At 40.5% G+C, this 19,694-nt stretch overlaps 1 protein-coding gene across 4 annotated transcripts in view; it reads left to right on the top strand.

Annotated features, from left to right (window-relative positions):
• Nucleotides 1-19,694, top strand: part of LOC109630620 (forkhead box protein J3-like) — a 57,278-nt gene that overhangs the window by 27,278 nt on the left and 10,306 nt on the right. For all 4 annotated transcript variants that reach the window (XM_020088897.2, XM_020088899.2, XM_020088898.2 and 1 more), the window contains exons 5-8: nt 1,703-1,786; nt 8,553-8,654; nt 12,032-12,193; nt 16,205-16,418. In XM_020088897.2, coding sequence (XP_019944456.2) covers nt 1,703-1,786; nt 8,553-8,654; nt 12,032-12,193; nt 16,205-16,418 — 562 coding nt within the window. The remainder of the gene's footprint in view (nt 1-1,702; nt 1,787-8,552; nt 8,655-12,031; nt 12,194-16,204; nt 16,419-19,694) is intronic.

Genomic DNA, 19,694 nt, shown 5'->3' with positions numbered 1-19,694 from the left:
GTGCTGAATGCCTAATGTTGCTTTCTTTATTTTCTGTAGCTCTGATATTGATTCTGCCAAGTAATAATGTGACACCGGCAGTAATGAATAATATGTATATGTAGGTACACTCCCTCAGATGCAAGGCCATTCACACATCTGTTACACTGTATTAGGCACACGCATTGACGCACGCACACGCGCGCACACACACACACACACAAACAATCAGAGGAAGTTTTTGATAGGTTTTAGGTTTGATAACAACAATTTGTCCAGACCTTGTTTGCTGAATTGAAGGAATCACTCAGACAGGGGAAAGAATATAATTACAGCTGATCAATGAAGCTTTTTATTTAAATGCTCAAATGTCTACATGTCAGGTTATCACATGGTTAACACGAGGCGCAATCTGCCACTAAAAACAAAAAAAAAAACTAATTGGCATGCCCCAAACTTTTTCATCAAGTTTTCTAAACTCATGTTGTTTGGGGTGGGGGTGCAGGGGTGTTTCCAGGCTGCGGGGATGTTGGAGCCATTGAAAAATGAATTAGGGGGAAGAAAGTTTAAATTATTCAAACAAAATCCTTGGGCTTGAGTGGAGGCCCATAGTCTGCCAAAGACAAAAAAGCAGAGAGCGAGCTCCCCCCTGATTAGACTGACTTGGACCTGACTCGCACCTTAACTCAGACCGTGGATCGAAGCGGTCGATACCCCGGCGGTGGAGTGAAGGGGGGGGTCATCTGTGCCAAGTTGAACGTACATGCTCTGTTTGAAGCCATAGAGAGAGGGGAGAAGCTAAATCATGCATGTGCTAACGTTAATTGGCTGTGTACTGTTCAGTGATGTGGGACTGAGAGACGGGGAGGAGAAGAAGTGAGTTTGAGGGAGGGAGGTGTGTGTGTGAGTGTGTGGCCTAGATGAACCTCCTGAATTCAGTCTGCAGCTTTGGACCTCCTTGGGAGGGAAAAGGCAAAAAATGAAAGGGAGAAAATAAAATAAAATCAGACCAGGAGGAAATCAAGGACCTAAAAGCAATTGATTTCCTCCTCTCTCACTGTATGTGTTTATTTTGGAGGCTGCTGCGTTTTAAACATTGTGTATCAAAAGGATTTCAGTGGGTTTTCTGGGGAGAGGAAGCAGGAGCGTGCACCGCAGTACAACTAAAGCGAGAGAAAACTGATTGGATACAGAGCTGGAATAACAACAGATACGTTGGTTTTATCGGACGAGAGGGAGATCCATCCACTGCACTGTTTTTCCTTTAGTGACACGATTCCCTGCGTAGTGAAAAAAGACAATTGATACCATCCTCAATAAGAGGAGATATGTTTACAACAGAAACGGATGAAAATGTCCAAGAGAATGTGATGGATATAAAATATAAATTGATGGATAAAAACCTATAGAAACATATATAACATATCAATACCCAAACATCTGGTACATACATAACGGTGCCATTTTCAGGGACATCTGGCTGGCTTGAATATTGATTAACTAAATACAAGGAGAAAATAAATTGAGTAATTTTAGGTTTTTACTTTGATCCAATTTTACATTCAAAAAGAGAGAATATGCACAGATCACCATGGACTCCTTGTCAATGGTCTTAAACCTACAGAGCAATCACAAGCATATGAGAAATAAATAAGCAGCTTCCACCAAACGTGAGACCTAACAATGTGGGGTTTTTTTTTTTTTTTTCTCCTCCACTCTTCAGGGTTCCTACTGGGCCATAGATACCAACCCTAAAGAAGACACAGTTCCCAGCAGGCCAAAGAAAAGACCACGATCTGGGGAAAGGGTACGTACCTCAACCATGACTTAACCAAATCCTTCTTTTGAGGTTAAAGCTTGTTGATTTTAAAAACTCTATAATGTGATGAACGGGTCTGCACCATATTAAGTATCTTGTCACTTGAATCCGATTTGTCTGTTTAATGTGAATATTAAATCTTTTTTTTTTTTTCTATTACATAGATTATTAAGCAGCACTTTGTTTAACTGCTAGATTTTTGAACAGGATTCATCTGAGCGTTCAGGGTGTCGGTGAAGTTCACAGACTATAGTAAACAAGACAAGTTATCCGTCCGAGCTGATGCATGCTAATTGCAATGAGCGAATTCTGACCCTGAGCAGGTAGTTGGCTCTGTCTTACTCAGACTCTGCAGCTGCCTCAGCCTGTTAAGAAAGACTGTAAAAATGGATAACATGAAAAGTCCACAAAAATAAAGCCAAAATGCCTTGATTGCCACCTGGTGGCTGGTTGCACTATAGGTTGTAAATCCAGTGATAAAGAAACCTAAGAGTTGATGTCAGGTAGTTCTTATCACATTGATGTTTAAATTTGATTATTAATTAGTGATTTGATGTTATGAAAATAAGGTAAAATGTCATGATTGACAGCTGAGACAGACTCACGATTGGTCGAGCTAATTATTTGGTGGGACCATGCACGCCACCGCGGCTCCGTCCCCCAGTAGCTACTAGCGCAGACATCAACCGGGTGGACACGGCGACTTGAAGTAGTGGAATCATTTAATTTCGAAGAGCAGCATGAAAGTGAAGGAGCACTCACTCTGCAGCTACTGGTGGTCTCAATAACCCCAGAAGTACACTGCAGACTGACTTACAAAAAAAAAAAGAATGCTGCTCTTGAAGAATCTCAGTCGACTGAAGGGTCTCTGGCCAAAGATTTGCATTTGTTTTTTGTGCCGCAAAACAATGTGTGTCGCAACGAAAATATCAGTTTCCATCATCAAGGCCATGTTAGAAATGTATTGTCATGGGATAAACCCCTCTAGATGTATCATCTTTTTGGGTCTTAGAAAAAGTCTCAAAAAGATGTGAGCTCTGTCTGAGAGAGTGTTCCTGATGTAGCAGTGTGAGATAACACAGGAGCAGATTGGGAGAATCTCTGTGCACCTGAGATGATACAGGAATATTTGACTTGTCGTTTTTCCATGCTACACTGACGTGAGGATAAAACAGGAAGGTATTTTAATAAATGACGGTGCAGTGAAATGCTTTAGTCAACCAGACTCTACACTGAACGAGGCAAATCAAATTACCATTTAAAACACATCTGTAAATTAATCTTGTTTGTTTATGTGTAGTTTTAGTGATTCAATGGTGTAAATTTGAGTTCTTGAACAGAAGCTCATGGTGCACGCTGCACGGGCATCACAGGGTCAGGGGTGATGAGCTGGTTCAATGATACCAAGGAAAAAACAAGAACATGGTGTGAAAAGGAAAAGATACACTTCACACTTGTACTATTACTGAGCAGTGAACAGCAGACCACTGTATAGCCATGTGATAGGCTACCTGTTTGCCTGCGGTACTAATTCAGCTCAATCTGGAGGGAATAAAACATGCAGGTTCCTGTATTCCTCCCTTTGTGGATTTGTTTTCCTGTTCTGCACGTTACACTCTGTCAGTCTGTGCTGTCTACATCTCCAGAACCAGATGATAGTTTGGAAAGTTACTACTTTGTAAAGTGACAAAATTATGCACCATTATCATGCACCACTTTCCTGTCTGTGATGAACAAGCAGGATTGTCCTTGCTTTGTACCATTTGATCGATACCAACACTTAATATAGGATCCTTTCCCCCTATTCTCTATTTCCCAACTAGAGCCTGAAATGTAATCGAGGCTTGATAAATAAACTTGATGAATGAACTAAATATATAGAACTTGAAAATTGTATAAAAAAAATGTAAAATCATCATATCTAATAATTAATCATATGTGACAGCAGACATGTTAACAAGAATACGCATATTCACAACAACCGCAATGAGAACTGATTCACCAGTTTGAGATTCTGTGTCGAGCTTCACTGAACTTTGAATTAACAGATGAACAGCTCTTTGTGCAGCAGAGGTGGTGCAGCCGCAGGTTCTGAGACTGAGTCCTGCAGTCGAGCAGCAGCAGTTAAATTACTGCAGGTCACTTTCATAGTTTCAGTATGAAAGCTGCAAACAGCTCATTCCAAGTTCATTCCAAACAGGCATGTTTGGGGCAGTCACTGCACTACTGTAAAAGTAGATGCACATCTTGTCTTCATAGCTTATTATATAAAGTAATGGTTTCCATGTTGGCACATATCTGCAAACATAAACGCAGATACTGATGTTTGTGAAAGACTCATATCAGTTAATCGATAAATCAGACAAGGGCTTCACAGAAGTAAAGCATGCACCCTCAATTAAACAATTTCATGACTTGACCTTCATGTTCATACATGTCAACCACAGACTCTTGTTATTTCCAGGATTTCACAGAAACACCACATTAATGACGTAGGATTGAAAATTGGTTTGATTGACAGCGGCCGAGGCTATAAATACATGCAGCTGTGCATCAGCTCGGCAGAATACAGCTGCTGTTCAGTCATTAACCTGGATACAGACACACAGTTCAGAGTGGGCGTCATGACGTATCACATGTTTTACACGACCTCTGTCTGCCTGCATCTATGTTGTTTTGAGTCTTCTCTCCGACTACTGTATATCTTGCTACTACTGTGTCTTTAGCAGCTGAGTAGCTGCTAACCAACTCGTGTTGGTTTAATGACTGAAATATCAAAATACAGATTGAGTATTATGTAACATGAAAAACAGAAATTCCTTTTTGATCACCTCAACTCGAATATACACACTACACATTTTTATGTGAGTAAACAAACAAAGCTAATTAACTACCTCTGCTAAAGACGTTATGTTTTCATTCCTGTCAGTTTGTTGGTTTGTATATTTGATTATAAGCAAGATTATGCAAAGAACTTGTGGACGGATTACCATGAAACTTGGTGGAAAGATGTGATATGGGTCAAGAAGGAAAACCATTACATTTTGGACTGGATCTGGATGAGGGGGCAGATCCAGGAATTGTTTTTACTTTCTTAAACATTCCTCAATTTCCCATGAAATAATTCATGGCTCTTAATGAAAGAAATAAGACATATTTAGGGGACTGGTGCAATTTGGTGTGGCTGGATCTACTCTACCGAGAGCTATTCTAGTATTTTAGAAGGAATCTAGGTTCAACGAAGCTTAGGTATTGGTATCATTGCTTAGTCTCCAGGTAGAAAGACGACACTTTCTTCAGCCAAGGTTGAGCAACCAATTAGTGAAATCAGCCGATGTAGTGGGCCAAGCTGCATCCAGACATCGTCAGTGAAGCTCACTGAGGTCTTTCTAAATGTACACCACAACTATCTTTGTCATTGCATTAAAGAAAACCTGCAGGTTCTTTCATCATGGTGCTGCACAGGCAGTCATCTCCCTTCCTTCCTCATCCCGTGTCTCTGTCACCGGTTGTGCATCTTGATCATTATCTTTGTGTTTGTCTGCCACTCTTTCCCTCCGTCTCTTCCTCCCCCTGCCTGTATCGCCGTCTCCTCTCCAGGGAACGCAGGCAGGCGGGGATCGGCAAAGTGCACAATCACAGTTGTTCATTGCAGGAAGAATTGAGGTAAAACAGAGAGGGAAAAGACGGGTGTGGGGTAGAAAGAAGCGTGGGAAAAAAAGGATGCAGGGGGAAAAAAAGTGAAAAAGACATCAAGGTAGTGAGAGCATGAGAGGAAAAAGTCAAGCTGCAAGGGGAAGGAGGGAAAAAAGTAAGAGGGGGAGGAGGGAGAGTATTCCAGGCTTGTGTTCCAGTTAATTACCACAGAAGGCCCCGGGGCTGCCATTAGACATATTTTCTTCACCAACGATTTTTTTTTTTATTACAAACATTAATTAATTCAGAGGCTTGTCATCTCTTCTTACATGGATGGGCCCTTCGACCCCTTTTTTTACGCCTCACTTGCACTGCTGGCAGACACACTGTGGGCTGTCACATGGGCTAAGGAGAAACAGGGAGGTTTTAAGTGGTAAGATTTATAGCGGTGTTACGGCCTGGGAAGAAAAAAACCCTGGGCTGAATATGTCGTGCTGTTTTCACTGGGGTTTTGTTACACCTAGGCTACACAGTCAAAGTCTTTAAAGTCTCCTGATGACAGCATCTGTGCAAGTGGAAATATTTGAAGTTGACAGCGAGGCTAAACGTCAGCTGCATAAATGCATTGTATAAATGTGTAGACAGGCAGTGTACACTTAGTTTAGTACCTGTGCCCCCAGCATAATCAGCCCCTTTCATTTCCCGTATGCCTGTCTGTCCGTCACCACTCAATTATCTCACTACCTATTCTTCCTCTTTTCCCCTCCTTCTCCCACAAGCCTTCCTCACTCCTCTCTTCACCTCCACATTGTCTTCTTTTTAAGTGCCTCCACCAGGGAACCGACAACCCGTTTCGCTTGGAGTTTATCATAAATTAAAGATTGCATTGTTGCCAACCAATCCTCTTACTGTAAGCAGTTTGGGAAGGCAGGCGTGCTGCCTTGAACCCTGAAAGGAGTCAGACAAGGAGAAAAAATATTGTCCTCATTTTCTTTCGTCTTTCTTTTTTTTTTTTGCAGGCATCAATTTAGCCCCTCATCGATCTTTGAATAGTTCCTCGTATCCCCACACTCACATCCCCTACTTTAGCTCCGTGTGAGGACAGCTAAAAAAAATGAACTGCTGGTGAAAACATTTTAGATATGTGAATAATGCATGAGGATGGCTTGATTTATCTGATCAAGTGCGAGTGATGTGTCCACATTCCAGGCTGTGTAGTGTCCAGCCATTTAAATGAAGCGCACCTCAACTAGTTCAAATAGTGGAGGCTGGCGCACGGTGATGATTCAGGAAGCTCCGAACAGAATCAAGAACTTGCAGTGTTCCGAAAATTCTCATAACCTTTGTCACGTTTCATTGCCTTCCTCATTTTTACCGTCACTCTCCTACATATTTCCAGTCAATCGAGGACATATTCGAAATGATTATGCATTAATGAAAAAGAAAACCTTAAAAGCTAAAGTTTAAAAGGTATTTGTAGTCACCAGAATAGAAAGATAAGATAACTACTACACTCTGCAATTCTTAACTTTCCATTTAAATACCACAAGCAGTGATAAAGGCCTCCTTCCCTGTGATGACTCTGTGATTATTGTCATTGTTATCATGGTCTCAATTAACAGAGAAAATACTCATGTTTGACAAAGCATTCAGTGAAAATTAAGATATATTCATAAGAAGCTTAATGATGCACTCACCTTTTATAACATGACATATCTCCTTACATGACAGAACAGAAACCGCTTCTAAAGCAAATCCATTTCTTCTTTTACTGTAAGATAATTTTAAAGCTATTTTAATGGTACACAAACTTAAATTAGCTATAATGGCATCTCTGTCACTGCTACAGTGCACAGGCCAGGACGCATGCATCTGGAACCATGTCTCCCTGCAGATGATGGTAAAAACTTTATGGATGTTTTTTCATGGGGCTGCAGAATTTTTCCTGGTGCTGCCGATGGTCAGTGTGCATGTGTGTGTGAGGGGTAGATATTGCTGCACGTAGCTCTACACTGAAGCAACGGCAAAACACAAAGTTTGGGACCTTCATATTGTTTCAAATATTAATTGAAACTCTGGCAGGACACTTGTAGTATGTATAGTGTAGGGCTGTCACTTTTTAAGTCTAGAAGTGCATCAAATGCAGCAGACGGCCCCATTCTCTCTTCCCATTTCATGCTTGTACAGTCCTGTAAATAAAGGCAAAATGCCCCAAAATATCTAAAATAACTAGAAAGTATTGATAAAGATATCAGTAATGATGGCCCTGCTATTGGATCAAAATCAAATTTTGCACTGTTGGTCAACACTAGACTGTGGATTTATTAGTTCATTAGTGAAACATGATTAATTCAGTCTAGCAAACCTAGGTTTATAATAGAATAATATAATATAATAGGATAAAACAACTGTGTATTAGGTTAGCAGTCATTAGTTTCACACTGATTTTATTATCCAACCATGATGGCACTCTGTGCCACTCTTCATACTTACTCCACGGGTTCCTCATATGTAGTAGATGATCTGATTAGATTTGGGAGCATCTCTATGCATATATTTTAATTTATGACCAAACATGGATTTCCTTGACAGTGCAATAACTCCTTAATGCTGTATTCTATCAAGTTCAAATTGATAACCGTTTTATGCAAAGACAAATGAGTTGCCATAAAACTCACAGCAATTTTAGGACCTGATTATGTTAATAAGGAAGAAATTGATTTTCTCAGGAACATGGTAATTTCAGGATTATACTTAGTTGAAACTTCCTTATGGAAATAGTGCCTTGCTGCATAAATATGCATAATAATGTGGTAAAACACATTTTATTTGAATCTTCTATTAGCACCCTTAATGACAGTCAGATGAAATAAACACTTATTGATTATCTGTTATTGATAACATTAACATTCCCAGTAAGATCAGTGTGTCAATATAAGCCAATACCACGACCCTGACAGTGAAGCCGCTAATTGGAATTCAGCCTTCATTGATTTTACTGTGTAGCCCTGTGCTTTTAATGCAGAGACATGTCAAAAGGTCTTTGTCTGGTGATGCACTGGAAACAAAGATTAAGTTAGTGTCTTAATTATTTATTTGATAATCTGTTCTCCAACAGGCATCTACTCCTTACAGCCTGGAGTCGGAGTCTCTGAGGATGGACTGCATCATGTCAGGAGGGGCGTCTCCCACTCTGGCCATCAATGCTGTAACTAACAAGGTATGGCACCACATGTAGTGTGTGTATTCTTGTGTGTTGAGATTTGTATGCATGTGTAGACAACTCTGTAAATGTGTGAATTTGCAGCAATCCAAATTAAGAGTTAAATGCTTTCCCTTTCATTGTGGAGGGACATGTTTTACGCTTTCTATGCAGATAATTTATCTACTTTCCATATGTTATCTGTTTTCAGTTTAAAATGCATGAAAGGCTGATCTCGTCACATGTGCAAATGTGATGCAATTTAATAAATTGTACTGAATGTGTTGTGGCTGGAGACAAATAAGATTTCATAGCCTCTCTAAGACTTTCATACTGCAACTCTTGAAATTGAAAACCACAAAAAAGGACTGTTCATTCATTCAGAGGTTGATGCTAACGTCCAAACGCACCATGTTAAAATAGTGGGGAAAAAATACTGGATCTACTGGAGCCACTTTATCCAGATCCACACCGGAATGTAATGCTTCTTCTGCAGACGGACGGCACTGAAAACATACCGTCCTCACAGGTAATAGGAACAAGAGTACAGGTGCTGTCCAAGTTTTGTTGCGGCTGGTTTGACCACAGAGAAGCAAATGATTTAGTTAAAAAAACACTGGACAGCACCACAGGCCGTTGGTACGAAGGCTGGTTAGCTACCGAGGCACAAAACAAATCCATACACTCTTTGTGTATCGCCACAGCAGAAGTGAACGTCATGTGAGAGAGCCAATTAAAAAGCATGAGTTGTAACTGATAACTTTTCTGTGTTTCCTGTTCTTCAGGCAAAATACCTTGGAGCCATTATTATATAGGTGCCCATTCTAAAATACAGCTATATGTTTACACATAAAAATACAGATTTTTTTCCCCATTTGGAAATCTGATGACACACTTTGAGATTGAGATTAGTTACAAAACTCTCCACTCAATTTTGCTACAGAACAAATTCCATTCAAACTTTAAAATGTTCAGCTCAGTTATGACATTACTGTATTTTTTTTTTTTACTTTTAATATAGATATATTGCATACGTAGTGTACATAATACTTTCTGGGATATTCTGTGTTTTGTTGACATGGAGATGAATGAGCAGAATGTTCAGCATTACCAGTTTTTCAAAACTTTTTCTTCTTCACCTCTCAGGTAGAAACTTCATTCAAATCTGAAAATGTTCAGAAATGTTCCTTCATTTTGGTGTGGTTCAACCTTTTAATCCCATTAACAAGATATTCAGCTTTTTTTAAACCTCCTGTTATAAAGGGAGTGAAAGAGAGAAACCTTCAAACCCACTCATCTACCTCCTGTTTAGTCTCCATCATACACTCTGCAAACTTAGTTCAAACTTAAAAAAGACTTTTGTACATCAATTCAGCTTTTTTATGCCCTTCAGGCTTTTTACTCACTCACAGTTATTGTATAAGTTTTATAAACCTTTCTAACTTTTCTACATGTTTATATTTTTTCTATGGGGTGAAATGTTCAAAGCTAAAGCGTCACACACAAGTGTGGAGAAGCTGTTCAACTCACTCCCTCAAATTCCACTTGTCACACTCTTAACACTTCTTTAACTGCTCCTTCATACAACTTTAAGCCATCTTTAATTTAAGTTTTCTTTTCAAGAGGTCAGCAATCCCACTCTCTTTAGAGACCGCATTTTCCAGTGTTTTGTCAGTTTATTAATATTAATATTATTAATTGTCTTAATCTAATCATAATGATTTAGACAAATGAATCCGTTAATAAGATGTAGTCATATATTTGAGGAGAAGGTCGAGGTTATAAACACCATCTGGAGTTCGAGGGCTTACCATCAGTGGCTTTGGCTGTTTTATAGATCTTCACTTTCAAACACACTCCTATGCGATGACACATCCACAAACACACTGACTGAAAGGAAAAGCTGGGCGTGACTCTCTGCAGGAGGGTCAGAGGTCAAAAGGGAGCTGAGATCTCTGACGTCCGTCTCCTCTGGCGCCACAGAAAATGATCCCCCCTTCTCCTGACCCAGACCAAAGAGAAAACCTGTTCCTCAGCAGCAGCTCACATAACTGAGCGTTTGGTCTGGATATCTGAATTTAATGTACTTTAAATTTAATGAACTTTGTAGTTTTCCATTGTCCCTTTTGATTTCTTGTTAACACTTAGGGAATTCAGTTATCGTGTATATATATATATATATATATATATATATATAAGTATTGGTATTATTTAGGCGTTTACTCATTTGACAACGTAAAAATGTGAACATGATTATCAGGCAAAGAAATGAGTGTTGAGTTGTTCGTGTCGCAACATTTCCCTGTGAAACTGTTGATTCACTTTAAGTATCACTAACATGGACTCATTCTGTTTTACTCTTAAGTACCCACTGTACATTCTGAAACAATGATTCAGTGCAGAGGAAGGCCTTAATGATGCTGATGCCAACATCAATGGAATCCACCCACATCCGGACAGGTGGCGTCCTGCAGGCGTAGCAGTGCGTCAGAGCCTCCTTAGCAACACATTCACTAATATTCTGCACTGGACACCCTGTGGTGTTGAAACAAGAATGAGATGTTTGGTCATAATCAGTTTTTTTTCTTTTCTACTGCATTTATGTAAACCTCAAATGTTAAAAGCTAATTTGAACTACATTATAACTAGCTATAAAGCTACACAATAACTGTGAGGAGAATTACAGATTCACGCATTCAAACTCTTCCGCTTTGAGACGTTCTGCTGGGTAGGAAGCTGCCCCAGAGAGCCTCTAATGCTGTCTCTCACCCCAAGGCTATATTTTCAGATATGTCTATACAGTTAAATGTTGCCTGGAGGTAATGCTAGCGCTCTGCTTCACAAGTACTGACAGTCAAACAAAACATGAGAAATGTGATTTAACATAGTCCTGAGGCATTGCTTTGAAAAGCTTTGTGATCTGCCACCGCGAGACGATGTGCAGTCTGAAGTGAAACTTGTGTCCTCGTCTGTGGTGGCGGTCGGACTCTCTGATAATAAAGTAATTTCTATTACTCACTGGTCTCTGGGTCAGGAGACTTGATCCGAATCAACATGTTAACGGAGGAAAAAATGAAGTCCAAGTTCTGGGCTTTTAGGCAGCAGCAGGCCTAATTTGCTTTCAGCACTTTAATTTCCATATTTCCTCATGAATTGCCTCATCAGTTAATGGTGCATGGGTTACTTCTGGAGTTGGGCAGTGTTCAGTCTGGATGTGAATTGGCAAATGGACAAAACAAAAGAGTAGCGAAAGGGGAAATGAAGAATAAAATCATGTATCGTGAAGAAGTTTATATGGTGCGTTCACTTAAAATGTAGAATGTTGGCCCAATACATCATCCTTTATTGTCATGTTTATTAACGTGGATCGTGTGTGTGTGTGTGTGTGTGTTTAGGTAGCACTGTACAACCCTGAGGCAGAAGGCAGCGAGAGCCCTGGGAGTCTGGGTGGCAGCCTGAGCAACAGTCTCTCAGAGCAGAGTTTGGCGTCCGTCAACCTTAACAACCTGAACACAGCCGTCAGCAGCGGCGGCAGCAGCGTACACAGCTACACACCAGTAAGACCTTTTCTTTTATTTCGGCCGACAGTCTTATGATTGCTGCAGGAGAATCAAATCTTTTCTTAGTCTCTGCACAAGGACAACCACTGACCTGCAGCTGCCACAGGCTTGGCGTCTGACTCCACAGCAGCAGGGCCGGTGCTTTTTCCCACTTGTCTTCTGTTTTTTATCTTGATATTGCAAGTTCAAAGCTACCAGAATTCAGACTGAAATATTTTGTTGCATGTTTGCTTGATTCTGACATGATTTGGACGATTCAGTCACTCTCAGTCTCCCAGACTGAAGAGGTGATGAACAGCTTTTGCAGTTTGTGGAGGGGCCGAGCATGGCCCAAACAACAACCCAGTCAATTTTGGTGCCGATCCGGATTTCTTTGACATTGTGTGTTTTTTCAACATTTTTTAATAATTCATGGAACCTGATGAAAGATCTGGTGGACTGACATTTATGAGCATGTGCAGTTTGGCACAGGTCCAAATAAAAATCCAGATCTAGTGAATTTCATTGTGATTTTTTATAAGCGGCCTGTTGTGTCTTGCATTGTAGCCTGAAAAAAGCTGTGCTTACTAAATAATCAATTAAAATGCTGCTAAATGGACCATTGTATTACTTTAAGATGCATCAATTAACTAGAATGTCACTCAGGAGAGCACCAACAGTGCCTTACTTTAATCAAATGGCACAAACTCATAGATATCAGTCCCCTAAATACACAATCAGTGTATTCTCTAGGAAATATCAAGAGACGCTCATACCATCCACTCATCTCGCAACGTGAAAGAAGGTAATAAAACCTTTTGGATCCACCCCTTTGTCGGATCTCTCAAAAATTTAATAATTTCTTTCTTGTCCCGTTTCTCATCCTTCCGAGTTTTGTGGAAATCTATTGGACAGAAACTATAACCTCTGTGGCAGATGTAACAAACTATTTCAGTTAGTCAGATTTCCTAGAGTGGAACAATTATTTAGCTCTTCAAACAAATCAAATCTTGATTTTTGTATTTGGTTATTCTTCCTTTCAGAGATGTGGAAAGTGCAGACTCATTGGTGATGCTGCAACCGAATGCAGTGATTATTTAGCTTGCGTGCTGCATTTTTGTTTTACAGCCGAATATCAGTACTAATATGTTTGCAACCTCTCACGCTCCTCTGGGTCTGTGGGAAATGCTGGTGCTCCCTGAAAAAGTGCTTCTCTCATGCAGAAATAAAACAGTAGCAAACAGTCGTTCTTTTGTGTTGACAGAACCACCTCTGATTCATATGCGTGATGCCTGACCACTCCAGTATTAGCAAAGAGGGTCAGAATTGTATACAATTAAAAAAGTAAACTAAGTCTGTTATCCTGCAATTAAACACTGAGACGGTTTCTGTGGCTTCTCAGGGGAAGAGCTGTGCGGGACTATTATTGTTTATGTCTGAGGCCTGAGCCAACGGATGTAACTGGTGGCCAACAGACTCACACTAACCATGCACGCACACACACATTCACAGTGCCGTATCGTCTACCGTAATGGTGCCTATGGTCTTGGCCAGTGTAAAGCACACTCCAGACTTGGCAGGCCACAGATACACACAGACATAATTTGCCTGATTTTACACTGGCTGTTGAAATGATTCCTCATCCTTTACTCTACAAGGACCTTTGGCTGTTACAATTAATTAGTCTCAAGCTGTGTGTATGTGAGATGATAATAAATGGTCTTTTTATGGAGGGGGGAGTAAACCCATCTATTAGCACATAAACTGTCCCATGAAGAGAACGCTGGATTTAGAACAAAATATTGGAATAACAATAGTTATAGAATAGAAATAGTTTATCATAGGTTCGACAGATGAAGAAAATGTGGCTGTGGTGCCGATATAACTTCATATCTTTCATACTTGGGCTTTAGGAGGTTTTCAAAAGTCTTAAATTAAGTTCTTCAAACTTGCAGAAACCGAGTATTTAACCTTGGTGAACATGTTCCATCATTCATGAGCTTACATTGCCCGAATTAGGCCTAGCAAGTTAAAAATAATGCTGATCGTAGTTAAAAGTACTGTATTCAAAATCCTACTTAAGTTACAAAAAATGTTCATTATGGCCTCTTTGACATGGTGTTAGTGTCTGAAATTATTAGATTCCCAATATTAATACAATTCCAGAACAGGTCAATATGAAATACTTTTAACTACCACGGTTATGTCCAGTGGTTTAGAGCCTAGGTTTTGGGGAACATGTTATGCTCACAATATAAATCTGATATGTTGAGAAATATCTCTTTTCCTGGAACTGCTAATTGCTGATTGGAATCTGAAACAACAGGCCCCAAAATTTAACATTTCTATATAAATTGTATTTCTCTCTGATGTGTGGTTCAGTATCAATCCTATACTGGCAGAAATTGAAAATACTCAAGTATCTCAAAATTATATTGTCTAGTACAATACTTGAGTGAATGTACTGAATTCATGCAGTACATTCAAGATCCCACGGGCCATTGTGGGTAACCATTGTAGCCATTAAAGATTATTTTGTGTTTTTAATCGTCCCTTTAAACCAAACAAAAACCATTTTAAAGACCAGTCTCAATCCTAAATCGTTTGGTCCAAATTGCTGAAACCCCATCTTCATTATATTTCCCTTGTAACAGCTGCTCACCTTTTTACCATCAATCACTTTCCCCCGCTCACCTCCCACCTGCATTAGCAAAGGTCAGCGCAATCTCATCTCGTTAACCTCCCATTTCTAGAGGCCATCTTTTGTTTTCCTCCTGCCCGCACCACTTTCTCCGCACCCACCCCCCGCGCCCTTCTCCTCTATTGTCTCAGACATCATCTGTGGTCGAGTCCGGCGGGATCGGGGTTAGTTCTGCCTCATTACCTGGCGCAGGTGATATCCTCCTGACTGACGGTGATTACCGGTGGCACCGCTGGCAGAAATCTCAAAAGGCACCGAGCGAGTTGACGGAGAGGCTGCCATTGTTGGGTGGAGGTAGCTGCGTGGGGGAAGTGTCATGCTAAGTTGGCTCATGTTTGCGGAGGCACGCTGATCACAGCAAATTGCGTGTATTTGCTGGGTGGATGGTGAGGAGGCTGACAGCTGGGATGAGATGATTGAGGGTGGAGGAAGACAGGCTGCATCCACAATATGTGATAGAAATTTCAAGGGCTATATTTTTGTTTTTATGTTTATATGAAAAGAAATGAGCACCAGAGGAGGATTCCATTTTAACTGCCTGAAACTGAGTTTGGTATAATCATCATTGACTACATCCAGAAATGATTTGAAGGAATATTTAATTTTGATTTGAAAGGCACTATTCTGACTTTATTTATTTATTTTTTGGTCTGTTTTACAGCACTGTTCTCCCAGTTCAAATCCAGGTTTCTCAATTTAGATTCAGTTTGTAGAAGCACTTAAAGTAGTTTCCCCGTGTGCTGACTGACAGGCAGCAGCCCACTCCACTGTTGACATCAGTGGCCTCTCACTCCTCGCCGTATGTTCATGTCTTCTTGCAGTGAAGTTGGAGGATTTTAAATTGTTTGCTGCTTCATGGTTCAACTGAACTGTTACTGGTACAGGACTTGACGTAGGCCGACCTGATTAAGTGAACAAGTTAAGGATCATACACAGGACTTAAAACGTCATTAAGGATTAATGTTTACATCTCTTGCATCACCAGTCCAAAGCGGTAAAAGGTTCTGTTTATGTTATGTCCTGTTCAAAACGACAAAAACAAGCTAATTTGAGTGGCATTGTCGGAGCAAAACTCTGAATGATAAAAACCAGTGTCAGGTAAAGAGAGAGCATAGTGGCTGTTTTAACAGAAACTAATCAGAGGATAAAATAGAATAAAAGGAAATCTAAGTATCAACATTTTTCAAATGCCAAAACACTGCATAACAATTTATGATACTATCTATGAGACTGTGTTTTACAACCTTACACTGCCACAGTTGTTTTTCCTTACATCTTCTAATCTGTGTCATTGTACTGCCTCTCCCTGCTCTCTGTCTGTCTTTAAGGTGAGTTCCCACTCGGAGCCTTCATCCCAGTCTCTGAGCCTCCAGCCGCCCACCCAGCCACCGCCACCTCCCCCTCCTCCCCCACAGCCCCAGTACGGCCTGCCCGTCCCAGAGACGCGAGACAAGCCGCTCTGCTTCTCGGACTTCGAGGACCTCAGCGCTTCGTTCCGCAGTCTTTACAAGTGCGTCTTCGAGCAGTCCTTCTCACAGCAAGGTGGGTGTCAACTCTCACTCATGCACGTGGATTAGTGTGTTCTGTTTACGTGTACATCTGTACTGACACTCATAAAAACCTCTGTCAGGTTTTATGCGCATAATTAACTGTCAAGCTTAAGCTGCTATTGAAACGGAGAAGAATTAACCCGCTTTCTAGCGGCGAATACATTCCAGTATTAACCTCCACCGAGCACTACTCCTACTCTATTGTATTTTAATAAACAAACAATCTTGTTGTTCCGCATATCTGCATTTTACGACTCGCTCAGTCAAATGAGTAAAGGCAATTAGGAGCAAGAATTCAACAGAAGGAGGAAAAAACTCCAACACATCTGCAGTCGAGCAGAGCAAAGGGTTTCTGCAGCTTTGATAGCAGCTAATTAGATTGCTTCTAAAGTTTGTGAAGCATCTCGCTAATTGCTTTCTGAAGCTTTCAGGTCACCAGGCCTCCTCCCACTTGGACCCCCCACCATCCTCCTATCGCCTTCCCTCTCTCGCTGTCTTCTTCCCCTGTACACGTCCACGCAGGTCCTGCAGTTGAAGACACTCACGCACTCTGTTGAGCTCTGCAGGGTCCCCTTCAATTTGTGGTCAGGGGCGCACGCAGAAAAAGACAATGAGAACAGCTTGTTAAAAGACAAAAAAACAGGCAACACAGAGACCTACTAAGAAAAAGAAGAAGAAATGGATTTAGCAGATGCTTGAAAGGGCCCGTGATGTGTGACGCTTAGCAGGAAACAGTGTCTGCAGTCATTGTATTTGAGAATTTGAGTCACAGTGAGTCACCCAGACAGCAGAGCCCATTGTCTCCTCGGAGAACACGTCGACGACCACACACCAAACTGTAACTGACTCAGGTGGGGGTGCAGTCATTTTCTGCCAGGTCCTTGTTCTGCTTCATCCTCATTAATCACCGGTCGAGCAACAGAGACAATAAGAATAAACAATACATGAATAAATTAGGAGTTGAAATAGTCTTGAAACATTATTTTTCAATTCAGCTTTAATAATGAAACTCTACTTTCCCTGATGCCACATTAAAATCAAAAGCAGCCCTCACATTTTAATTATTATTGATTAAAGAGAGTACAACAGTAACAAGACACAAAAAACTAGTAATAGACATTCAGTTAATAGATAACACAATAGCTAGGGAGGATTTTTACCTCCATTTCTTAGTTTGTTTGTTTTTTTTAGCAGGATTACACTAAAACTAAAACAGACAACAGATGTGGAAGATGGAATGGAGGAGAGTTACTATTTTTCATGATGCAGTCGTTGGTGAAAACCTTGACAAGTCAGTTACCACTTAAAACTTGATGCTTGTCTATTTGAGGAGGTACAGGTGCGTTTTTCCTTTTTGGGCGCTCCAATCCACCTGCAGCTTAACACCTCAAATACACAAGCATCAAGTTTTAAGAGGTGACTGACTTGAATAAGAAAGTAACTCTGCTAACTCTCGTTGTTGACATCCATTGCCGCTCACTTACGTTGTGTGGCTTTTGCAGTTGTCTGCTCTTTGGCATTTTCATTTTTCGGTTAATGTGCTTGTGTGTGACGTCTCGGCCACCCTCTGCGACAGATCCACAAATCTTTTATAACTGTGTTGTTTGATAGGGTGTTTTTCTAACATGTTTGATGGAGTAATATTTATGAGTGTGTGTAATTTGGTGCAGATCCAAATAAAAATCTAGTGAACTTAAAGTGTCATAAGGAGACACGGATATATGCTTTGTAGAGCGCCAGTCTGGTTCGTAAAGCACTGATTTGTATAACACATATAACACAGGAAATAAAAGAGTTGGAAAAAAAACAATACTTGCACAAGCAGGTAAAAGTGTAACAGCTCCCTGGTGGCAGCAGTGAAAATGTCACTGTGCTCACAGAGACTCACTGTGCTCATTGATTTCCTTATGGTTTGTTGGTCACGAAAAGAGCCGGAGTTCCTCGGTTTCACTTCACTGATCTTTAAACAGATCTGAACAGCACTGTTCCTGACTCTCAGCGATAAGTCACCAAACAGCAGATGATCACAAGACTCAGTTAGAACAACAGCATCAGAACAAATGCAGTGACAGAAGATAAATGATGTTTCTAAGGACAGTGCACTCTGCTGGCCACACTTCAAAATCATCTCTGTCTTTATATTTCACCTTCAGACTGTTCAACACTGAAGTATTTTTAAGAATCATCAACTTAGCAGAGTGCATACTTCCACCAAGGCCCAACAGTTCCCTTAGATTCAATCATACTGCACTAAGTTTCACACAGACTGCATTTACATGTGCAGTATCCCGGTTATTATCTGGTTTATGAAGTATCCCATTTTGGTGTTTAAGAATGTAAATGTCATATCCCTATTTAAGTATCCTGAATAAGCCCATATCCCAGTTTTGAGAAACCCAATTTTAGGGATACTGGTGCATTTATAGATCTTTCCCTAGTTTCTAATTCGCTGGGAAAACAAGGAAAATGTTGCAAAACACAAAGACCCCTGACCTGGATCCATAACAAAGTTGAATGAGTTCTTCTCCGACTCAAACCACATCCTTCCACCAAGTCTTGTGTTAACCCACCTAGTTTTTGCGTAATCTTGCTTACAAACAAAGAGATAACATATCTAATGTACAAACGTAAAAGCACAGCCATGGTTAAACTGTGTGTCAGAGGGAGACGCAGCAGTGGTGCATCGTCCGGAAATGTAACAAGATTCAGAGGCAGCTTCCTGCATCTGTGATGAAAAGTTCACTTTTGGGGTGTGCGTGTTATGAGCCTTTAGAAATTCTGCACAGAGGTTTTGAGAAATTTATCATCTAACTTCCAACAATGTATAGACTGAAGCTGGAAGGCAGGAGGGATGTTGTTCTGAGATCCAGTGAAAAGGACTGAGATAGACTCCGAGTCCAGCAGGTTTCAGAACGACAGATCAGGACAGGCAGCTGGATGATGAAGCACACGTAGACACGTTATTTAAAGGTGCAGGTACTGAGTACAAGAAAGTAAAAATTTTCAGAGAGCAGCCGGAGCTTCTTATTGGAGGATAAGTCTCAGGTATGTTGGTGTTTTGAAAGTGATTATCTTAGTTGTTACTCACTGAGAATTCAAAGGTCTCACAGTTCTCTCAGTCGTAACAAGAATAAAAAGGTTGAGACAAGTCAGCTACTTTGTGTTTGGCTCTCTACCAATGTTGTGGTTAGTAATGGATTTCAACTTAATTCTTTAACAAGCCTCCTTAAGACTATTATCCCGCTTTATCCCGACATGATTTATCAGC

The sequence above is a fragment of the Paralichthys olivaceus genome, chromosome 6 (genome assembly GCF_024713975.1).
Source record: "Paralichthys olivaceus isolate ysfri-2021 chromosome 6, ASM2471397v2, whole genome shotgun sequence".
In the NCBI taxonomy this organism is placed as follows: Eukaryota; Metazoa; Chordata; class Actinopteri; order Pleuronectiformes; family Paralichthyidae; genus Paralichthys; species Paralichthys olivaceus.
Note: the sequence above shows the minus strand (reverse complement) of the source record. Positions and strands in the feature narration are given on the sequence as shown.